Source organism: Ixodes scapularis, unplaced genomic scaffold, assembly GCF_016920785.2.
Source record: "Ixodes scapularis isolate PalLabHiFi unplaced genomic scaffold, ASM1692078v2 ptg000380l_1___fragment_2___debris__unscaffolded, whole genome shotgun sequence".
Lineage (NCBI taxonomy): Eukaryota > Metazoa > Arthropoda > Arachnida > Ixodida > Ixodidae > Ixodes > Ixodes scapularis.
In genome coordinates this window covers 47,260-67,693 of record NW_024609977.1, presented here as the reverse complement: position 1 = coordinate 67,693, position 20,434 = coordinate 47,260, and the positions used below count along the sequence as shown (strand labels likewise).

At 50.5% G+C, this 20,434-nt stretch overlaps 1 protein-coding gene across 1 annotated transcript; it reads left to right on the top strand.

Moving 5' to 3' along the window:
- Nucleotides 1-1,329: 1,329 nt before the first annotated feature.
- On the top strand, nucleotides 1,330-1,890 carry LOC115323403. The gene has a single exon (XM_029983779.2). The coding sequence runs from the start codon at nucleotides 1,330-1,332 to the stop codon at nucleotides 1,888-1,890; it is 561 nt and encodes a 186-aa protein (XP_029839639.2).
- The last annotated feature ends 18,544 nt before the right edge of the window (nucleotides 1,891-20,434 follow it).

Genomic DNA, 20,434 nt, shown 5'->3' with positions numbered 1-20,434 from the left:
ACGGTACTAATTCCAAAGCGGAAAAGCGATGGGTCAATCAGAAGTAGCAAAGACTTTCGACCAATAAGCCTTCTGACAACGGATTATAAGATCCTAGCAAAAATCATATCAAAACGCCTCGAAGTTGCATTCCATACCATTGTTGGAAATCATCAAACGTGTGGTTTCAAAAATAGATCGATATTCACTAATCTGCATACAATGAGGATTATAACAGAAACGGCAGAAGCGATGGGACGTCCTACGGCTGTCCTACAAATAGATTTAAAAAAAGCGTTTGACAAAGTGTGTCACTCCTTCTTATTTTCATTATTAGAGCACTGTGGAACCGGACAATTTCTGGTCAATTTCATCAAAATATGTTACAGGGACATAAGCACACGGATCCTTATCAATGGACGCAAGTCACGCTCCATTCCCGTGAAGTCGTCGGTACGCCAAGGATGCCCAATGTCGCCCATACTTTTTGCTATCTATCTAGAACCGATGTGTAAGGCAATCTTGAATGACCTCATCATAGAAGGCGCAAGCCTGGGTGCAACGCCAGCACGGTTGCTGGCTTACGCGGATGACGTCACCCTAATTGGTCAACATCAGAAAGATATAGTGCGGGCCGTAGAACTTGTAAGGCAGTTTAGCGACGTTTCTGGAGCTGAAATTAACCCCAAAAAGTCTGTTGGAGCCTGGCTGGGGCCGTGGGCATCCAAGCCAAAAGAATTCTTGGGCATCATGTGGTCCACATCCATTTCCAACTATCTTGGGGTTGGGCTGGGCACAGAGCAGCTAAGGAACGGACTGGATGGCATTTACCTGAGCACACTGAGGGCCAAACTTCCAGAATGGCAGGGCAGATACGTGCCGCTACTGAACAAAGCGGTTATCAGTAATACAGTATTTTTTTCCACTGTCTGGTATTCGGCGCAAGCTGTTCCATATAGGCAACTCGACGTGCAAAAAGTGCCTCGGTTTTGTGCAACGTTTGTGTGGGGCTCTGGGTTTGAAAGAATGCGCAGAAACAATCTCTTTATCAGCAAGCAGAAGGGAGGGCTGGGACTTGCAAACCTAGACATAAAATTGAAAGTGCAACGTTTCCTTGTCTTCCGAAACCGGGCAACCAGCCCGGTGTTGATGACGGCGTTAAAGGAGCTCGGTGGACCATATCTGGCTCCATGGACTAAAGAGACCGTTGGCACTCCAGAAAGGACCTCGATCCTACGATACTATGGAGAAATTAGAGATGCGATTCGTTTTTTTGAAGAACGTTTTTCGTGGGAATACCTAAACAGCGTCAAACGCAGGCGTCTTTATTGGGACACTCTAGACCTGGCAATGCCGCCTCCAATGTATCGCCAAATGTTTCCTGGCTGCGAAAAGTCGAACGTGTTCAAGCGTCTGAGTCTATACCCAGTTCGGCCAGGGATAAAGGATTTTTTTCTGCGCTTTCATACCGAAGTTTTACCGGTCAAGACCTGGGAGGAACAAAAAGGTTTTTTTCTGCCTTGGGGAGTCAATTGTGTCATTTGCCCTGTTCCCGAGACACTGCAACATACATTCATGTATTGTACTAATGCAGAACTATTTTGGGCTCAGCTCCGCGCGGAGCTTCGGATCGATCTATACCCAACCTGGTACAGCATGAAGTTTCTAGACACACCGGAAAAACAACAAAGCAGATGTTACGAGCTCTTGACCCTGATCGGTTTGCATGCGATATGGAACTCGCGTACTGATCACACCTTGGTACGAGAACGAGGGAAGTGTGCGTGGCGTCACTTCTTAGAGGGATTTCACTACACGTCATTCATCATAAAAGAAACTTCGTTCAAGGAGACGGAACACTGGGAGAGGTTCAGGACCCTTTTAAAGCTATACACCGACACGCGGGCTTGACGTCACAGAACTGCGGCGGCGCTGCGATCGCGCCGGAGCCGGGGGGTGTGGGCAAAAGCGCGCACGTTTCGCATGGGCGTCATAGCATTTCAGCACGCCGCGAAGCTGTGTTGCCGTTAATTGCACCGAAATGTACAAGAAAAGCAGCGGAGTGAGTTTCCACAAGTTCCCGGCAGACTCTGAAACGCATAGAAGGTGGATAATATCGGTGGATCGAAAAGAAAGGTCGCCTCGCGCGAACGACCGTTTGTGCGGCAAACACTTTCTTGAAGACAAGTGGGGCTTCCATTTCAATCTCCGTCCCGAGGCTTGCTTATGCGCAAGACAACCGGCGTCTGACCGAGACCACCCGGATTTTGTTCCCATGATGTTCTCGCACAAAGCACCTTCCAAGCGCTCGTCGGAGGCTCGCTACGCACGCGCTACCCAGCAGAAGGGGATCGGCGACAAAACGGCAGTGTTGTAGGCGTTACCGAAAAAAAAAGGAACGAAATACGTTACTCGTTACTTGCAAATAAAAGCTACGCGTTACTGAGCTACGTTACCTCAAAATAAAAGGAACGCATTACCGCTACCGATAAAAAGTAACGCACGTTACTTCTGCGTCATTTTTTAAAATTATGATTTAACACATATTACGGTTTTGACGGTACAGCTCATATATCAAGAAATATTATCTTCATACAGAAACTGAACATAATTACATTATCTGTTTTTAAGGCTTCACCTCTATACTTACGAGAAAAAACGCAAAGAAAAACATGGCTTGACGCCTAAAACACGGAAAGAATTTAAGTGTAATTTCTTTAAGATTTGGGAAGTAGTAACGAGTAACGTAATTACGTTACTTGAAATAGTAAGATAAGTACGTTACCCGTTACTGTGTCGAAAACGTAACGGGTGGGTTACTACGTTACTGAAAAAAGTAACGCGTTACCAACAACGCCGTTGCTTGTAACCTGTTACCGCTAAGACTGCCGAACGGACAAAGCGTTACTGCTTGTCATGCCTTGTAGCCAGTAGGGTAGGAAAAATATCGTACCTTGACTTGAAGACGCTGTGTGTATTTAATCAATTAATGAATACACACACTTCCGCAGACCCACAGTCTGCTGATCCCGCCGGCAGTACGGAAACCGACTCGAAGTAATTGTAGACCTCGAGAGACTTGTACGCCTGCACCGTGTCGGCCGTGAACTGGCTTGGCGAAAAAACTAAATAAACAACGACGTGAGCCGTCGACTTCCGTGGCAGCAACTTTACGTCGAAAGTCCAGCAGGCCTTGTTTACGACGTACGGATCCTCGTAGGCAACGCCGTCCACTTACAGTTTTTTTCGGTACCGCTGCCGTTCAGGCTTGGGCAACGAGCTCTAATAGTCGGGAATAGCGTACGACATACGTTGTGAGGAAATACGACGCACAAATAAAGATACAAGCGTCCCTACAACGTCAACAAACGAGCGCACGCCATAGAACGAAATGGCGAAAACACGGAGATCCGGGCTGCTTTTGCCCACATAGCTACCGCGCATGCGCGGCCTTCCGGCCGTGTTGGTAAACAGAGCCGCTCCGCGTGTCGGTCTATAAGGTCACGAAGGTATTGCACTCTTTGGAAAGGTGTGGCTACGCAGACCAACGCGACAAACAGCGTCACGCTGAAGATGTGCGCACAATTGTGAGAAGTGTGTCAGAAGTGCTGACCTTTTAGGTTGTAAATAGCAAAATGTTTTTAAACAAATAAAAGCCAAGCTGGCAAAAAAAAGTGGCGTAGCATAGCGGTTAAGGTGTCCGATTTGTACGCATGTGGTCGCGGGTTCGATGCGCGGTGGTGCTGCTTTTTTTTTTTTTTTCTGGAACATTTTGTTTTATCGAGGCATTTGGCGATATTTATGAGTGCGTATAGCTTTACTCTTATATAAATGCTGCCCTTGTTGATGAAATTCCCTTGGCAGTGGTCGTCAGACGTCATCTGATGGACCATCAGATGACGTCTGATGGTTCATCACGGTCCACCAACGCTGCTGACTGGCAGTCAGTGTCCCAAATTACGTAGCTTGATGGAATTTTCAATAGGGTCACGTGACTCCCCAAGGTCACCCCAAGGTCACGTGACCCCTCCCCCAGGGTCACGTGACCACCAAGGTCACGTGACACCCAAAGTCACGTGGCTCTCCAAGTCACGTGACACCCAAAGTCACGTGGCTCTCCAAGTCACGTGACCCCTGGGGTCACGTGACCCCCGATGACGTCATCAGTGACGTCACTGATGACGTCACCGGCATCCGCATCGTCAGCGTCATCATCACTGATGACGTCATCAGTGACGTCACTGATGACGTCACCGGCATCGTCATCGTCATCGTCATCATCACTGATGACGTCACCGGCATCCGCATCGTCATTGTCATCATCACTGATGACGTCATCAGTGACGTCACCGGCATCCGCATCGTCATCGTCATCATCACTGATGATGTCACCGGCATCCGCATCGTCATCGTCATCATCGCTGATGACGTCATCAGTGGCGCCACTGATGACGTCACCGGCATCCGCATCGTCATCGTCATCATCACTGATGACGTCACCGGCATCCGCATCGTCATTGTCACCATCACTGATGACGTCATCAGTGACGTCACTGATGACGTCATCGGTATCCGCATCGTCATCGTTACTGATGACGTCATCGGCATCGTCATCGTCACGTGACCCCCCTAGGTCACGTGACCCCCACCCAAGGTCACTTGACCCCCCCCAGTACCCTTCCCTCCTCCTCCTCAAGAGCTGCGCTCTAATTCGGCGTTACAGGGAGCTGTAAACGGCTTTCACTTTTTTGCCTCCTTTCTTGGGAATGAACGTGACTGGACCACGTCTCCAATCAATGGGAACTGGATCCTCTCCGCGAACTATGCGACTAAATACGTGTGCCATTTGATCTTGTGAATCTGATTTCAAGCGTTTCAACACCTTAGCCGAGATTCCGTCCAAGCCCAGCGATGTATTCGCGTGTAATCTCGTGAGTGCGCGATTTATATGCACCCGCCCCACAAGGGTTACATATTCATCTGTAGAGACCATCGATGGGGAGTCTTCTTTGAGCCAGACTTGATCATGTCTGCCTTCTGCAGGAATTTCCACATCAGAGCCAAACAGAAGGTAGAGTTGTTGCTCAAGCAGTTCTCCAACATTTTGAACTGGGCATCCACTGTCATAATCAAGGAGCTAAGGAGCACTGTTTTTGCCATCTAGAGATCTCATATATCTCCTGAATTTTTCTACAGCTCCTTTTCCGCCATCTCTAATCTCCGCCATGACCTTGCATTCGTGTGTTTGTTTTTTTGCTTCCACAATGTCTTGCGTGATTGCCTTGTTCTTTCGGTACTCCTCCCATAGTCATAAAGTAAAAGGATTCTTCCCAAAGGTCTTTACCGGTTGTCTGTGTCGCCGGTTAGATTCCTGTCGCATTTGAATTGCTTGTTTAATTTCAACATCCCACCATGGAGCAAGGTTTCGTTTTCCTCCCGTGTTCTTTACGATGGAGTGTTTAGCAATGGCTATCCTAAGCTGGGTTGCAAAATCATCGTAGCTGCGGGCTTGCGCACGTCGAGTACTCTCTTCAAAATTTTGGACAACAATATCTATGTCTTCTTCGCGCAGTAGAGTTGTAACCTTGCGCGGCGTGCAATTCCGAGTTTTTTCAACAGTACCAAAGTGCAGGAAGATGCTGTTGTGGTCGCTGCTGACACTGCAATCGCCCTCTTCATCCACAACCATTTTTTGAAGATGCCTGCCAAGTCTGTTTGACGCGAGTGCATAATCTATGCAGGTACGATGGTCTCGCACTGTCCATGTATATATCCCCTCACACTCTTCCCTTAGGTTCAATATTTCCAGTTCGAGATCCTCTGCCAATTGTCTCATCATCCTGCCGTTGCAATCTTCCCGCATGTCTAATTCAACCAGCTGTCTGTTAAAATCTTCCAATATAAGCACGGAGATGCCTCGATCCAATTTGTGGATATCTCGACGAACACACTCAAGGACGTTTCTATTTTCTTCATGGTGGTTGCTACCCACAGAAATGTAAATGATGCACACAGCTGCCAATACGTTGCCAATTTTTCTATGCACCCATAGGTGTTCCCGGCAATATTCGGGTGTTCGAAGCCATGTTTGTCCATTACTGGACCAAAGGAGTCCAATGCCTCCACCTCGCCGCTCTCCTTCAACTCTATTGCAGCCAGTCCAGCACCAGGCTGGGTCTATAGGGGGGTTCTCCATATCTCGCAACTGGGTTTCCGCTACCCCAAATAGAGAAACACCCTTAATGCAAAGAACCGCGTACAATTCATGCCACTTTCGCTGCCGCATTGCACCATTCACATTCAAGAAGCCTACCACCACACTTTGCTTTTTTTGACGGCGAGTTGTTAGCCTCGTCCGATTCGGAACGTAGACGTGATCGACTTCGTCTTCCGTTCCGAAACCCCGACTTCCTATCTCCTCTGTCGGTACATGTCCTCCAACTGTTGTCGCACCATTTGGTGCACGAAGTGCATCACCTCCATCGATGGAAGAGAAGCAGGGTGCCGAGGGAAGTCCCCGGTGATCCAATGGTGAGGCCGGACGTCCGGCACTGGAGGAAAACTGTCGGTCAGTTTGCCTGCCCTCGTGGGTGGGAAAAGATGGTTTGCAGGGTGACAGTTGTAGTCTTCCGGGAATAAGTTGTTCAGCATCTTGTCGCACCAAGAAGGAAGGCTGTCCCTGTGATCCGTTTCCCTGCGGAGGGGCAGTGTGGAGCATTGTCTTTGTGGGTTCACAGGCCACGTCGCACTGGTAGTTTGAGGCGCATCTCGAGCCCCGCCACTGATGGGTATTCCTTCAGGTACTCTGAGGAATACCTCAGGCCGATCGTAGTCGGCGTTTGATTGTATCCACAGTCGCTGGTCATCACGTGTGGTCTCATGTTCGAACGAGAACGGGGTGCGCCCGGAACCAGTTCTGTGTAGTCGCGTCTCGCAGCTGGCACGCGATGTACTGGTGCCTGGTTCTTCCTGTGCCTGTTGTTCATTGAGCAGCTTTTCTGCTTGCTCCATCATGACCAGAGCCCTAAAAAACGGCTTGCCACGGCCCCCAGCCGGTTCGTCACTATTTGTACTCCTAATTGCTGATAGTGAATCCCATCTTTCTGGATTACATTTGCATTTTCAAAGTCTAGGGTAAAGTATATAAACCGTGCTTTGATGTTTTTGCACAGCTGCTTTAATTTAACATTAAATAGCATTATCTCAGCTTGCAGTTGCTTGCCTTTGCTGCGAATCTCCGGAACTGAGCAGATGGCAAGTGCGTTTTTACGCTTCGTCCACTTCAGTCTCAAGCCTTCTATTATAGCATCTGATTGACCACCTTGTAATATATTGTTCATACCCACATGGATGGTGTACATACGAGGAACTTGTCTTGCTCGCTCTTCGTATGTTTCAATCAGCTGATGAATCTGCTCGAGCGTTCCATCTCTGTTCCGTATTATTTCCATACTCCGGTAATCGCCGACGTCTTCAGAAAGCGCTCGAGCAAACAGGGCCACATTGCTGTCTCCAGCCACAATAACTTCACGGTGAACACCGCATGGCGGTCGGATCTGTTCCTTTGTTCTACTTAGTTGAGTAGTGTCTTTCGAAGTCTGCGTCATTCGATTCGTTGTTCTCACAGTTGTCACCTTCGATCGCTGAGATCCAGTTGCGTTCTTTCCGGCTGCGTGAGCTTAATCTTCCATATCACAGTTTAAAACTCACTGACTCTGCGTCGAGAGTATGTCGGAGTAAGGTAACAATTTACCCAGCTGTGTTTCATATAATGAATCGAACGATTCACTGCCCCGCCAATCAGTGGAGTTGTTTCTCTCTAAGTCCACGATCGTGGTACTCAACTGCTTCTCGGATATCGCTATCGGCAGTTCTTGATCGGCTGAGCACGTTGATCCTAGTGGCCTGGTCCCCGTGTCCTGTAGAACCGCCCTCCATTCTGTAAGTTCTTTCAACTGAATCTCCGTTGACGCCAGCCTCTGTTGTATTTGGCGTAGTGTGTTTCCATCCGTCTCCGCCCGTTGCAGCCGTTCGGCCAATACGCCTATTCGCTCTTCGAGCTGCTCAATTTCCTGCTTGTGTATGCGGCGTAATTCAGCGACTGCTGGGCAGTCTTTGCATGATACCTGGGGCAGGCCGTCGTTGGTCTTGAGTTGATCACCAGTGAATGGTTCAATAGAATGGTGTGAAGCCTGCTTGGTGATCTTGCCTTCTGGCGGTCTCCGAAGAGGTCTGTCCTGGATCCCCTCAGAACTAATTGTTGTGCCTGAGGTTGACAGAAAGTCCTCCTCGCAATCAGTGAGCGAGCCGGTATCAGCCTCGCAGATCGTCGGGGTGAGAAAGGGGTCTGCGCTCAGCTCCCCGGTGCTGCCCGGCGATGTTTCATCCCAGTCCACCTCAATCAGGATGTCGTCACGAACTGCCGCAACGGCTTGGAAGCTATCGAACAGTTCGCTTTTCGAACCGACGGTAGATAAACCTCTTGCTTTTAGTTCGCGTTTCAGATCTACAGCCTTTTAACTTCATCTAACTTTTTAAGGAAAACCATCCAATATCATCGTGTTAGTCTCTTCAATCATTGTCAAATTGAAGGAACTTCCAGACTAGGGGGATCCACGGGCTTTGCGGGCACCTGCCTGGAGATACTTTGGCATAGCATAGTGTTATTCGTTTTATCAAGTACAATTTCTCGCCAACAAGCGTGTATTTATCACAAGCCAGACGTATTTCGATTTGCGCACTGGAGTTAATTAATATTTTTGGGCAAAATGTTTCAATCACGGCGGTCAGAACACTTGCTCAGGTTGGCCCAAGCAGTACTGGAACGAGTGGTGTGGGTGGGACCCCACACAACAAAAAACAAATCCCATCGCTTTTAGTGGGGAACTAAGACCGATAGGAATGTCTCTGTTACAGAACCAGAACTAGAACCAGTAACCGCTCATTCACACTTGAAGAGGATCCGCGTTCGCGAAGCGGTTGCGAACGCGGTTCTATAAAGATTTACCGCCGAATTCAGAAACCTCACCCAAACTGCACTCAAACGGAAGGGCCCCTCCACTTCCTCAAGGAAGGCGCGAGGGCCGACGCTGGCCAATCGCGACGGCGGATCCGTCCTCGCGATTGGCCAGCGCCAATCGCGAATCTTTATACAACCGCGTTCGCAACCGCTTTGCGAACGCGGATCCGCTTCAAGTGTGAATGAGCGGTAAGAGCGGTGGTGTATCGGTTGCGTGAAGCCAAGAGTGTTTAAAGATGTGCGTGGCGCTTGTGTCAAAATCCCGAGGAGCCTTTGTTGCCTGTACAGTGGCATAGCCTCCTATAGACTAACAAAGCCTGGCAGATCGCCACGAGAAGCGGCCGCCGAAATTGAAAAGGTACAGCGGCAGGCAATGGATGAGAGGAGAGCCTAGGGTGCCTCAATGTGACCCTGTCATAGGGTGAAGACACCCATTGTTGTATTGAAAACTGCCTGCGCGTGCCGAATGGGCCTTAAAATGGCGCAAAAGCACCGGGCAGGGCTAAGCGCTCGCTCCGAACGAGATCGAAGCGCGTGCATTCTGGCCATAGAAAGGGCCGAGATGCCGCCACCCTAGACGTGGCGAGAGTATATGAAGGCTCCCTAGGAGAGCCATATGACGGGCGCCCCGCCGCGGCGAGACGCCGTACATGCACACTTCTCCCGAGCGATGGAATGTCCGCTCAAGCTCCTCACGTTCCTTGTTTCTTGTCGGGTTTGAAAACCATATTTCGGGTCCCCGCCGCTGCAAAAGCTGTGCGCTGACGTCAAGGTTCCGCGAGAAATGCTCTGTGCATCCAGATCCACGCGCTGCAAATCTGCGACCGGGCACTCTAAAGCCTAGTTCACATGCAGCGGTTTTGGCCCTAGAGCGGCGCGATTTCTGCCGTCGCGGCGCTCTGGCCAGCACCAGGAATTCTGCGGCACGAGCGCCGCGACGGCAGAAATCGCGCCGCTCTAGGGCCAAAACCGCTGCATGTGAACTAGGCTTATGGCTCCGTCTTTGAACTGCCAGGCTTTGTGAGTATATAAGAGGCTATGACAGTGGCCGTACTCAGGTCAAGAGAGCAAGCGCCACCTGGTACGTTTAAGACGGTGTGCCTCACGTGAATGTAGGCTGGTACGAACTACAGCACGAGAAAGAGAGCCAGTAGGCGGGGTAAAAGACGACGAAGGTGCACGGGACCACAGGATGGAACACACAACACGGGCCTTGGACAGCATGGCGGACGGACTTATGCTACCTCACCTTATTTCTAGTAACGTCTGTAAATAAACGGTTTATTCGTGTAAACTACATGGTGTCAGAAGCGAAGAAACCCAAGACCAGCCAGCTCCAAGTGTGAGTAGCTCCAAGCTGCAGTGAAAGCGAGAGACAAGTCACGAACGATGCCGGACCCGGTAGATCACACGCAGTCATCAAACGGGAATCCAACCGTGGCGCTGCCCACGTCGGGAGGAGTCCTCGCCAGTCTGCTGCCACCCCCTAGGCCACTTGATATGTCCGGCGACTTGGAAGAGTCCTGGAAAAACTGGTGGGATGAGTTCAAGTTGTTTTCAACCGCCACTGGACTCAAGTCACAAGACGCCGAGGTGCAAGCTGCAACATTCCTCGTGACCATCGGGGAAGACGCAAGACGGGTCTACAAAACCTTCAGGTTTGAAAACCCAGGGGACGAAATGCGCGTAGAAAAGCTAGTGGAGCTGTTCGAGAGGCATTGCAAGACAGCAACAAACGTCAGCTACAGGGATTTCGTGTTTGGAACACGGAACCAGCGAGACGGTGAACGGTTCGACGACTGGCTTACCGACCTACGTACACTCGCAACCCAATGCGAGTTTGGCGAAATGCACGACCGCATGTTACGGAGTAGGATCATTCTCGGAATGACCAACAAGCGACTACAACAGCGCATGATTAACGAAGACCCAACGCTGGATCAAGTGATTCAAAAATGTCGAACCGAAGAACGTGGAGCCCAGCAGTTCAAAGATATTCAAGCTGGTGCGACACCCACCGTAGTACATGGGTTACACTCGGAAGAATGCTCTCGCTGTGGATACCTTAAACACACAAGCGAAGGCTGCCCAGCAAAGAATGCGAAATGCAAGAACGGTGGCAGGAAAGGACACTTTGCACGTGTGTGCCGCACACCAGACAAGACAACCAAGCATAAAGGTACGCCACGAAGAAACGTACGCCAAGTAGAACGATGCAAGACCCCCGACTACGACTCGGACGAGGAAAAGTTGGTCTGCAGCCTACACAATGGTGACGGCGACGAAGAGTTCTGGTGTTCAGATGTTAATATCGCAGGGAAGCAAGTCGACTGCAGAATCGACACAGGAGCGAACTGTTCCGTAATGTCTGCGATGCAACTTAGCCGTGTCACGACTCAGAAGCCACAAGTTCTTACTACTAGAATTGGCTCTTTTTTTGGACACGTCAGCAAAGCAGAAGGCCGTATCATCCTGCCAGTCATGCACGGTAACAGGAGTACCGAAGTGAAATTCTACATCGTGAAACGGGAAGTGCCCACCACGATTAGCGGTACCATCGCGGAAAAACTAAACTTGATCAAGCGAGTGGCATCCGTGGAAAAGCACTGCAGTCAGACGGTGCAACAACATGAAGACATCTTTCATGGATTGGGAGAATTAAAAGGCGTCAAATACCACATGAGACTCAAGCCAGATGCACAAGGCGTGATCCAGCAGCCGCGTACAGTCCCGGTCGCTATCAGGGACAAGCTCAAAAGCCACCTGGAAGATCTGGTGCAACAAAGAGTGATTGCGCCAGTAACAGAACCAACGGAGTGGGTCCACCCTATTGTGGTTGTACAAAAGAAAGCCAAACTCCGACTGTGCCTTGATCCTCAAAAGCTGAACAAGGTCCTCATGCGGGAAACCTACTGTATGCCTACGTTAGAGGACATTGCCACATGATTGGAAGGAGCCAAGATCTTCTCGACGCTAGACGCAGCCACAGGGTTTTGGCAAATCAAGCTCGACAGGCCCAGCTCGTACTTGTGTACTTTTGCGACGCCGTTTGGGAGGTATAGATTCCTGCGAATGCCTTTTGGCATATCGTCTGCTCCCGAGGTGTTCCAGAAGACAATGCACATGGTGTTTGAAGGCTTAGACGGAGTAGAGATCATGATAGACGACATCCTCATCTGGGGAAAGACGACTGAGGAACATGACTGTCGGCTTCAGGCGGTACTACAAAGGTGCCGAGAGGTCAACCTACGACTGAACAAGGAAAAGTGCAAGCTCTGCATGAAACATATCAAGTACCTGGGTCACATTTTCTCAGCAGAGGGACTCTCAATCGATCCGGATAAAGTGAAAGACATCCTTGCTCTACCAAGACCGAACAATGTGGGCGAACTGAAGAGCTTCCTAGGAGTGGTAAACTACCTGGGAAGATTCATTCCTAACATGTCAGACGTGAGTACGTCGTTGAGGCAACTTCTAAAGAAGGAGACAGCCTCGTCATGGACAGAAGAACAAGAGAGAAGTTTCACAGCCCTTCGGACGGCTCTGCCGGTCGCACCCACGCTGCGGTTCTACGACAAAAACAAGCAAGTAACGCTGTCAGTAGATGCAAGCTCCAGAGGAACAGGTGCAGTGTTGCTGCAGGAGGGACATCCAGTAGCTTATTCATCAAGGTCCTCGAGTGAAGCTCAGAAGAACTATGCACAAATCGAGAAGGAGTTGTTAGCGATCGTACACGGATGCAGTCGATTCCACGACTTCATCTTCGGACACACCGTTGTCGTGGAGTCGGACCACAAGCCATTGGAGGCCATCTTCCGAAAGCCTCTCAACCAGTGCCCTCTCAGGCTACAGAGGATGAGACTAACCCTTCAAAAATATGAACTTCAAGTTAAGTACACCCCAGGAAGAGAGCTAAACATTGCTGACCCACTCTCTAGAAATCCATCAAAGGAGGAAGAGCCAGAGGTTTTCGAGGTGAACGTCTTGGAGTGCCTCCCCATCAAAGACGAAACCTTAGAAGAATGTCGGAAAGCGATAAGTAAAAACAAAGATATGACCACCATGTTAGAGTATGCAAGAGGTCAGTGGCCAATCAGCAAAGAAGAAGTACCAAATACTCTGAAGCAGTATTGGCCATACAGAGACGAGATACATGAAGAGGATGACTTGCTGTTCAGGTCAAATAGACTCATCATTCCAGAACAACTGAAGAGTGAAATACTAGTAAAGTTACACAGGGCGCACAGCGGTGTAGAGAAAACACTACATCGTGCCAAAGAAGTTCTCTACTGGCCTACAATGCAGAAAGACATAAAGGATAAAGTAGAAAGTTGCATCGTGTGCAAAGAAAACAAGCCACGACAACAGAAAGAAGCTCTCATTAACCATCCTGTGCCAACCGCACCATGGCAAGTGGTTGGAATAGATTTGTTCCAACACAACGGCCACCACTACATTGTGATAGTGGACTACTACTCGTTCTACTACGAAACACATCAGCTTCAGAGGACAGCTGTCAATCAAGTGATCAACTGCTGTCTAAAAACATTTGCTGTGCATGGATTGCCAGTCAAAGTCGTTTCAGACAACGGTCCACCATTCAACAGTGCAGACTTTAAGGAGTGTCTACAGCACCGAGGAATCTCCCACGTGACATCCAGCCCCTATCACCCCAAATCCAATGGAATGGCTGAGAGAGCGGTGCAAGAAGCCAAAAAGCTCATGAACAAATGCAGCTATGGAACTACAGACTATTATGACGCCCTACTGGAGTGGCGCAACACAACTCGAGACGGAGTCCTGGGATCTCCAGTTCAAAGGCTTATGAATAGGCACACAAGGACAGAAATTCCCACGCATCCTTCGCTGCTTCAAAGCACAAAAACAAACCACACAGAAGTACAACAGCGGTTGAGGGACAAACAAAAGAAACAACGGCAACAATACAACAAAAATGCCAAAACTCTGCCCGAACTCCACACCGGAGAAGATATATTTCTCAGGGATCAACACAGCGGAAAGTGGAGGCCTGCTCTTGTTGTAGCAAAAGCACCACAGCCAAGATCGTACATCGCCCAAGACGACGATGGTGTCCAGTGCAGGCGAAACAGCATAATGCTCCGCAGAAGCCAAAGAACGAAAAGGAAACCAGCCCGCTTCAGGGACACAAACTTCGTGAACAAGTAGGCGAAGAAAGAGAGATGTAGGCTGGTACGAACTACAGCACGAGAAAGAGAGCCAGTAGGCGGGGTAAAAGACGACGAAGGTGCACGGGACCACAGGATGGAACACACAACACGGGCCTTGGACAGCATGGCGGACGGACTTATGCTACCTCACCTTATTTCTAGTAACGTCTGTAAATAAACGGTTTATTCGTGTAAACTACAGTGAACACCACCGATATTTTCACAATTGTTTTACAGCATTACATTATTTGCAACTCCAGCAACTCGCTGTCTCGCAGACGAACAAACTGCCAGAGGAGCGAGGACGGCGGCGGAGATGGCGGTAGGAACTATCGGCCTTGGTGCTGCTGCTACTGAATTGTTCAGGATAGCTAGGTTCGACATTGTACATGTACCTTTTTTTAGTACACGGAAGTGACGTCATCACGTCTGATTGGTTGGAAACAAAAGTGACGTAATTTCCCTAGAAAAATGTGGGCGGAGTCGGCAAAACTGGGCGGAGTCAGCTACCGGACGTGACAACAAAATGATGTTTCGTTTTGTACCGAGTACGTTTCAAAAGGTACTTGCTCGGAACTAGGTGTCATTGGCACCATGTTTTCGGCGGCGAGGCGTCGCCGTCTCGTTAATTCGACTTTTTCTGTAATAGAGCTTTTTTTTTTCGCCCGAAAGGCTGTATCGGGAACACCGCGATGCATTCGAGCTCCCGGAGGAGATCTTTCGGAAGCAATACCGCCTGCCCAAGATCGTGGTGCGGTGGTTGTGCGACGAACTTCGCGAGGAACCGGAGGTGAGGAGAGTGCGTACCTCGTGGACGGTCATGACTGTGGAGCTTCAAGTGTTGTGTGCACTGCGCTTCTACGGCACGGGGAGCTTCCAAGGCATGGTGGCGAGCGACGAACACGTAGCGCGGGACCAAAAGACAGTCAGCGTTGCGGTCCGCGCCGTGTCCGTCGCTATCGTGCGTCGTCTCGGGGTCCAGCGTGGCTGGATCCACTTCCCCGAGACGCCGAGCGAGAGGTTCGACGCGGAGAAGGGCTTCAGGCTGCTCGGCAGGATACCCGGCGTCATCGGTTGCGTGGACGGGACCATGGTCTCCATCGTCGGCCCGTCCAAGAACGACCCCACCGTCACGAAGGCGGCGTACTGGTGCCGCAAGTACTTCTACGCCCTCAACGTGATGGTGGTAAGTACACTCATGTTACGTTGTCAAAACGCGCCCCAAATCTGTAGAAAAAAAAAAAGTATTCCCGATACGGTTTAAGTATGCCGTTTTATGACTGCTGGCTGTGGGGTCTCACGACTGCGCGAGCGTGTGCTCTACGTAGCATGTGAGCCGTGAGACTCTTCTCCCAAAAATAATACTTGTCTGTTAAAGCTTCCGTAAAAAAGAAAACAAAAAAAAAAACATTTTTTTTGTTTCAAGGTACCTTGCATCCAGGAAGGTGTGTTGACATGCATGTGTCAGACAAAATAACTTAAAAGGTTCTGAAATTGCGACTGCTTTGTGAACCATAAGTACAATCTACGACTTGTGGATTCAGGTAATTACATGTCAATATCTCTCTCACTTTCAGGTGTGTGACGCCGACTGCCGGATAATGTGCATCGACCCACGGTATCCCGGGTCGGTGCACGACTCCTTCGTGTGGCAATTCTCCTGGCTCCGAAACCAACTCGAGCAAGGGCAGCTGCCACACGACGGCCGGTTCCTGCTTGGTGAGCATACTAAATTCATTCCTTACGCACACGGTGGCTCCCACTGCTTGAAAGCCACAGTACCACACATACTGTGCTTGTTGTGAGGCACACAGACACAGTTGCTGCAACTCCTTGAAGTGAGACAACAACCAAGTTTGGCCATTAACCTCTGTTTATGTCCACATAACTCTCACACTCTGCAGGCTACGAAAGCCACACTACACCAATCTCACGACAGTGATAGACTGCGCAAGGCATGCAACCGCAGTGCGAGTCGCTGTCCAGTTCGGCCCACTCACTGTTACTGTCTGCCTGTACTATCGGGGAAAAATGAAATGCGAACAGAGGAGCGCGCTGCTCGCGGTGCAGGCTGCGCCGCCTGGAAGTGAACATAGGGGCGAGGGTGCGTGGCCTACTTCGATGTGTTCACGCCCCTAGATTGGCGCTCCCCCAGCTTCGGCAGTGCGCCTCTCAGTGCGCTGAAAGCTGACACCGCTATCTTTGCCTGCTCGGCGAGTGCGGCGAGCTTCTTTGCACCGCACGCGCTGAGCCAGCAAAGATAGCAGTGATAGCTTTCAGCGCACTAAGAGGCGCACTGCTGAAGCTTGGGGAGCACAGAGGGAGGGGCGTGAACGCGTCGGAGTAGGACACGCACCCTCGCTCCTAGGCTCACTTCCAGGGGGCGCAGCCTGTACCGCGAGCCACGCGCTCCTCTGTTCGCATTTCATTTTTCCCCGATAGTACCCTCTTGCTGATTGGTTTTTGCATGAAGTTGGAGCTCTTTCGCCGATCCCTGGGGGCTCGCCTGGTCGCTTTGAGTCAGTTTGTACGGAATGGGATCAATTCCTCCTTGGCCACTTGGGGCTCGCCAAATCTGTCCTCGGGTCGTCTCTGTCCCACACACTGGATTCTTTTCCCCGACCCTTCTTCTTCGGTCTGCCTATATAGCTCCTCCTATTAGACCCTCCGTGTCCCAACAGGACCCGACTCCTTTCCAATCTAACCACCCCCTCTCTTTTCCCCATCTCCAACTCCACCGAGGATTAGGAAAGAGGTTCGTCGAACTGGCGCCTTATCCCCTTGCTTGCCAAAGACAAGGCCAGCGTGTTCTGCTCTGCCCGTGCCTAAGGTCACGGCCACACTCCCAAAAGCAACAGAGCTTTTATCTGTCGGATGCAAGGGCCTAATAATGCACTTGCATACAACACAGCACCCCTAAGGAATCGTGCACACATCCCATACAACCCACCAGGAAAACACATAGTTACATGAAATAACAGGGAGTTTGCAGGCAAGCTGGTGCTAATTAATCATAATGTAAACTGATACTGTAGTGCAGAAATATTAACACCCTTTTAAGTCACACTTAGGTTACATTATAATTGACATAGTTGCACACAGCTGTTTTCTTGCCTTTTATTTTAAAAAGTAAAGAATGCAATATGTTCCATCCTCTACATGTGCAGGTGACAGCGGCTACCCCTTGGAGCCTTGGCTCATCACCCCTGTCCCCGGGAACCACGCGACCTCCACCGCTTGCGGCCGGTTTAATAAGGCGCATTCCTCGATCAGGTCTGTTGTGGAGCGCTGCATCGGGCTGTTGAAAAACAGATTCCGGTGTCTGCAAAGGCACCGGGCTCTGTATTACCACCCTTCAACAGCCACCGCCAATATTTCGGCATGTGCAGTGCTCCACAACATCTGCCTTGCATCGAGCGAGCCAGAACCGGAGTCAGACTCCGACCCTGAAGAGTCAGAGTTGGAGTCTGAGCCGAGCTCGGACGGTTCTGAGCCGAGCTCGGAGAGGTCAGCGTCGGCTCCCGAGAGGCTGGCTCCTGCCGGCCCTCCGGTCGGCCTTCCGGTCGGCCTCTCGGACAGGGGGAAGGCTCTGAGGCAGCGCCTGGTCGCCCGGTTCGGAACCCGCCGCAGACGTGCCCGTGCGGAGCGCCACACGCAAGGAGTCCGCCGCCACGACGGTAGTCCCGACCACCAGGGACACCGTCGGGAAGCCCCTCAGCGCCCTCGCCGCGGTGGTGCCCAGCATGGACGCCGCCAGCGACAGGGAACCTCTCGCCACCACGACTGAGGTCCTGACCACCAAGGACCCCGTCACATCCTTGCCCTCAGTGAAGCCCTCCCCGTGGAAGCCGTAAAGTGCACACTTCGCTTCCTGCTCCACAGTCATGGCCGTCCACAAGCTACATACTCTCTTCAGCTCCTTCACCTTGTGAAGTTCGTCGCACAGCCAGCGTGCTGCCTCCGGATAAGTGTCGAGTGCATCGCGGTGATATCGATACAGCCTTTTTTTTTACTTTTTATGAGCAGAAGGCACGAGACGCAGTCGACAATGACAGAAAAGGTTCGCAGGTTTAGTTGCCAAACCAACAGGTCATCTGATTGCCCCTGCAAAGAACTGAGAATTAATTTAGATTACCTCTAGAAAGAAATGCTTGCTTTAGCAGAGGTTGCTTTCTTAGTTGCTGATTGAACCAGGGATATTGTTGTCGTGGACATTGTTTCATATTACAAATGCTTCAAAGCGTCCTGCCTTCTGCTCCATTTCATTATCTCTTTTATGGCACTTCATCAAAGTTAGGTGATTGTGTTATCTTAACAGTGCACAGGTAGTTTGTTTTGAAAATTGCTTTATTTCTTAAAGAAAAACCAACGGAGCCCTGAACTAAGGGCCCCGACCGGGACTCGTCAGTCTCGTAACCTTTTGAAAAATAAAGTTATACCACCACCACCACCCCCTGTGACTTCATGATTGAAAGTGTGACAACATGGAATGTAATATTTCAATCATGGAAGTAAAACTGAGCATTGACTGGAACTTTGTAAACAATTGGGCAATCTGAAGTATATATCACAGATATCTTGTTGAACACTCTGGTCTTATTTGAGCACAATAGTTAAATCTCGAAAGGAAAAACAATATATATATTCTCTGACTAGCATACCACCATATAAACACTGGACCACTCTGAAAGAATTATCACAGATGTTGCTCCAAACATTCTTATTTGAGCTTTTGCAATAGCAAGTTCTCGAAAAATACAAAACTTATTTCTGACTAGAGATGCACCATATAAACAGTGGGTCATTCTGAAGAAATATATCAGATGTTTTAAGGACACTATGAAGCACATTGTCTCTAGATTGCATATTGTCAGACATATGACAATGCTACATATAAAAAGCATAAAGACCAAGTTCAATGCTTAGGTAAGACAAAATGAATGTAGCTGCTATTGCAACCCATGACTAGACTGCAGGCCTCTTAAGTTTTCAATGAAAAATTTCTCGACAATGGAAGAACACTTCCTACAGTTAGCGACGGGTTAAGAATTAAACGGAGGCTCCTCCCACCTCTTCCTACTTCAGCAGAGCAAAGGCTGGAGAGGAGCTTGCTTCCTCTCTACTGTTCGCTCTGCTAAAGTGCAAAGAGGTGGGAGGAGCTTCCACTTCACTGTTAACCTGTTGCCGAGTATAGCTGCCGCTGTTCGTCAAACACAAGACATGGCTTGCTTGGGCATAAATCCGTTGTTGCCCAGCCAATATTTTCTACTTCCTTCACGGGTCATAGCCAAGGAAAAAGGACTAACCGAGCTTTTGGCAATTGCTGTAATCTGACTATTGCGCCAATCTCGGGCTGCAAAATTAAATGGCCGGCTTGGCCATTTGGAATAAATGAAATAAATAAATAAATAAATAAATCTAATGTTCACTTTCAGGGGGTGGCGGGGGTTGTGAATGTGGCCAGGGCTGCGGCCAGGGCTTCGGCCAGGGCTGCGGCCAGGGCTGCGGCCGGAGCAGCGGCCGGAGCAGCGGGGTGAGCCGGGGCTGCGGGAGGGGCCGGGGCTGCGGGAGGGGCCGGGGCTGCGGGAGGGGCCGGGGCTGCGGGGGGGGGGCGGGGCTGCAGGGGGGGCCGGGGCTGCAGGGGGGCCGGGGCTGCAGGGGGGGGCCGGGGCTGCGGGCTGCTCCAGCGCCCTGCTGGCCAGCAGGAGGAGCACTTGGACCAGGGTGCTGTGGGTGTTTTCTTGTCCCGAGGCCGCCCTGTCAAGGTTTGCGGAGATCCGCTCCAGGACCTCCAGGAGCTGAAATGGCAAAGGAGTTTCATTAACATTGGGCAGCATATTTCCCTACACCTACAGTCTGCCAAGACCTTGCTCATGCCACAACTGTGTCATTCTGGACCATTGTGGACATGCATTCCTTTCTGTGGCCTCGTGGCAGCACCTTGGTCCTAACCTTGTTAGTTGTAAGTGCGTGTAAGGTTAAGTTTGAGCCTGTACCCGGCCTCGGAACTCCCTCTCCTCAGCCGCCTGGTCCACGTTCTGCTGCAGCAGCAGGGCCTGTTGCTCCACGGCCTGGATGGCAGCCGCGTCGTGCCGCTCCTGCCTCGACTGCGGGGGGGGGGGGGGGGGGGGGGGGGGGGCGAGGCACGGTGGGCCGCACCCACGGCTCCCAGCTTGTCGTTGTGTCTGCCAAGAAACCGAGTATGGGTGATGATGGTGCTCATACCTGCACCACTGATGATAGGTCC

Excerpts from the sequence above, each read along its gene's own strand:
- LOC115323403 (XM_029983779.2), top strand. The coding sequence starts at position 1,330 with ATGCCGCCTCCAATGTATCGCCAAATGTTTCCTGGCTGCGAAAAGTCG.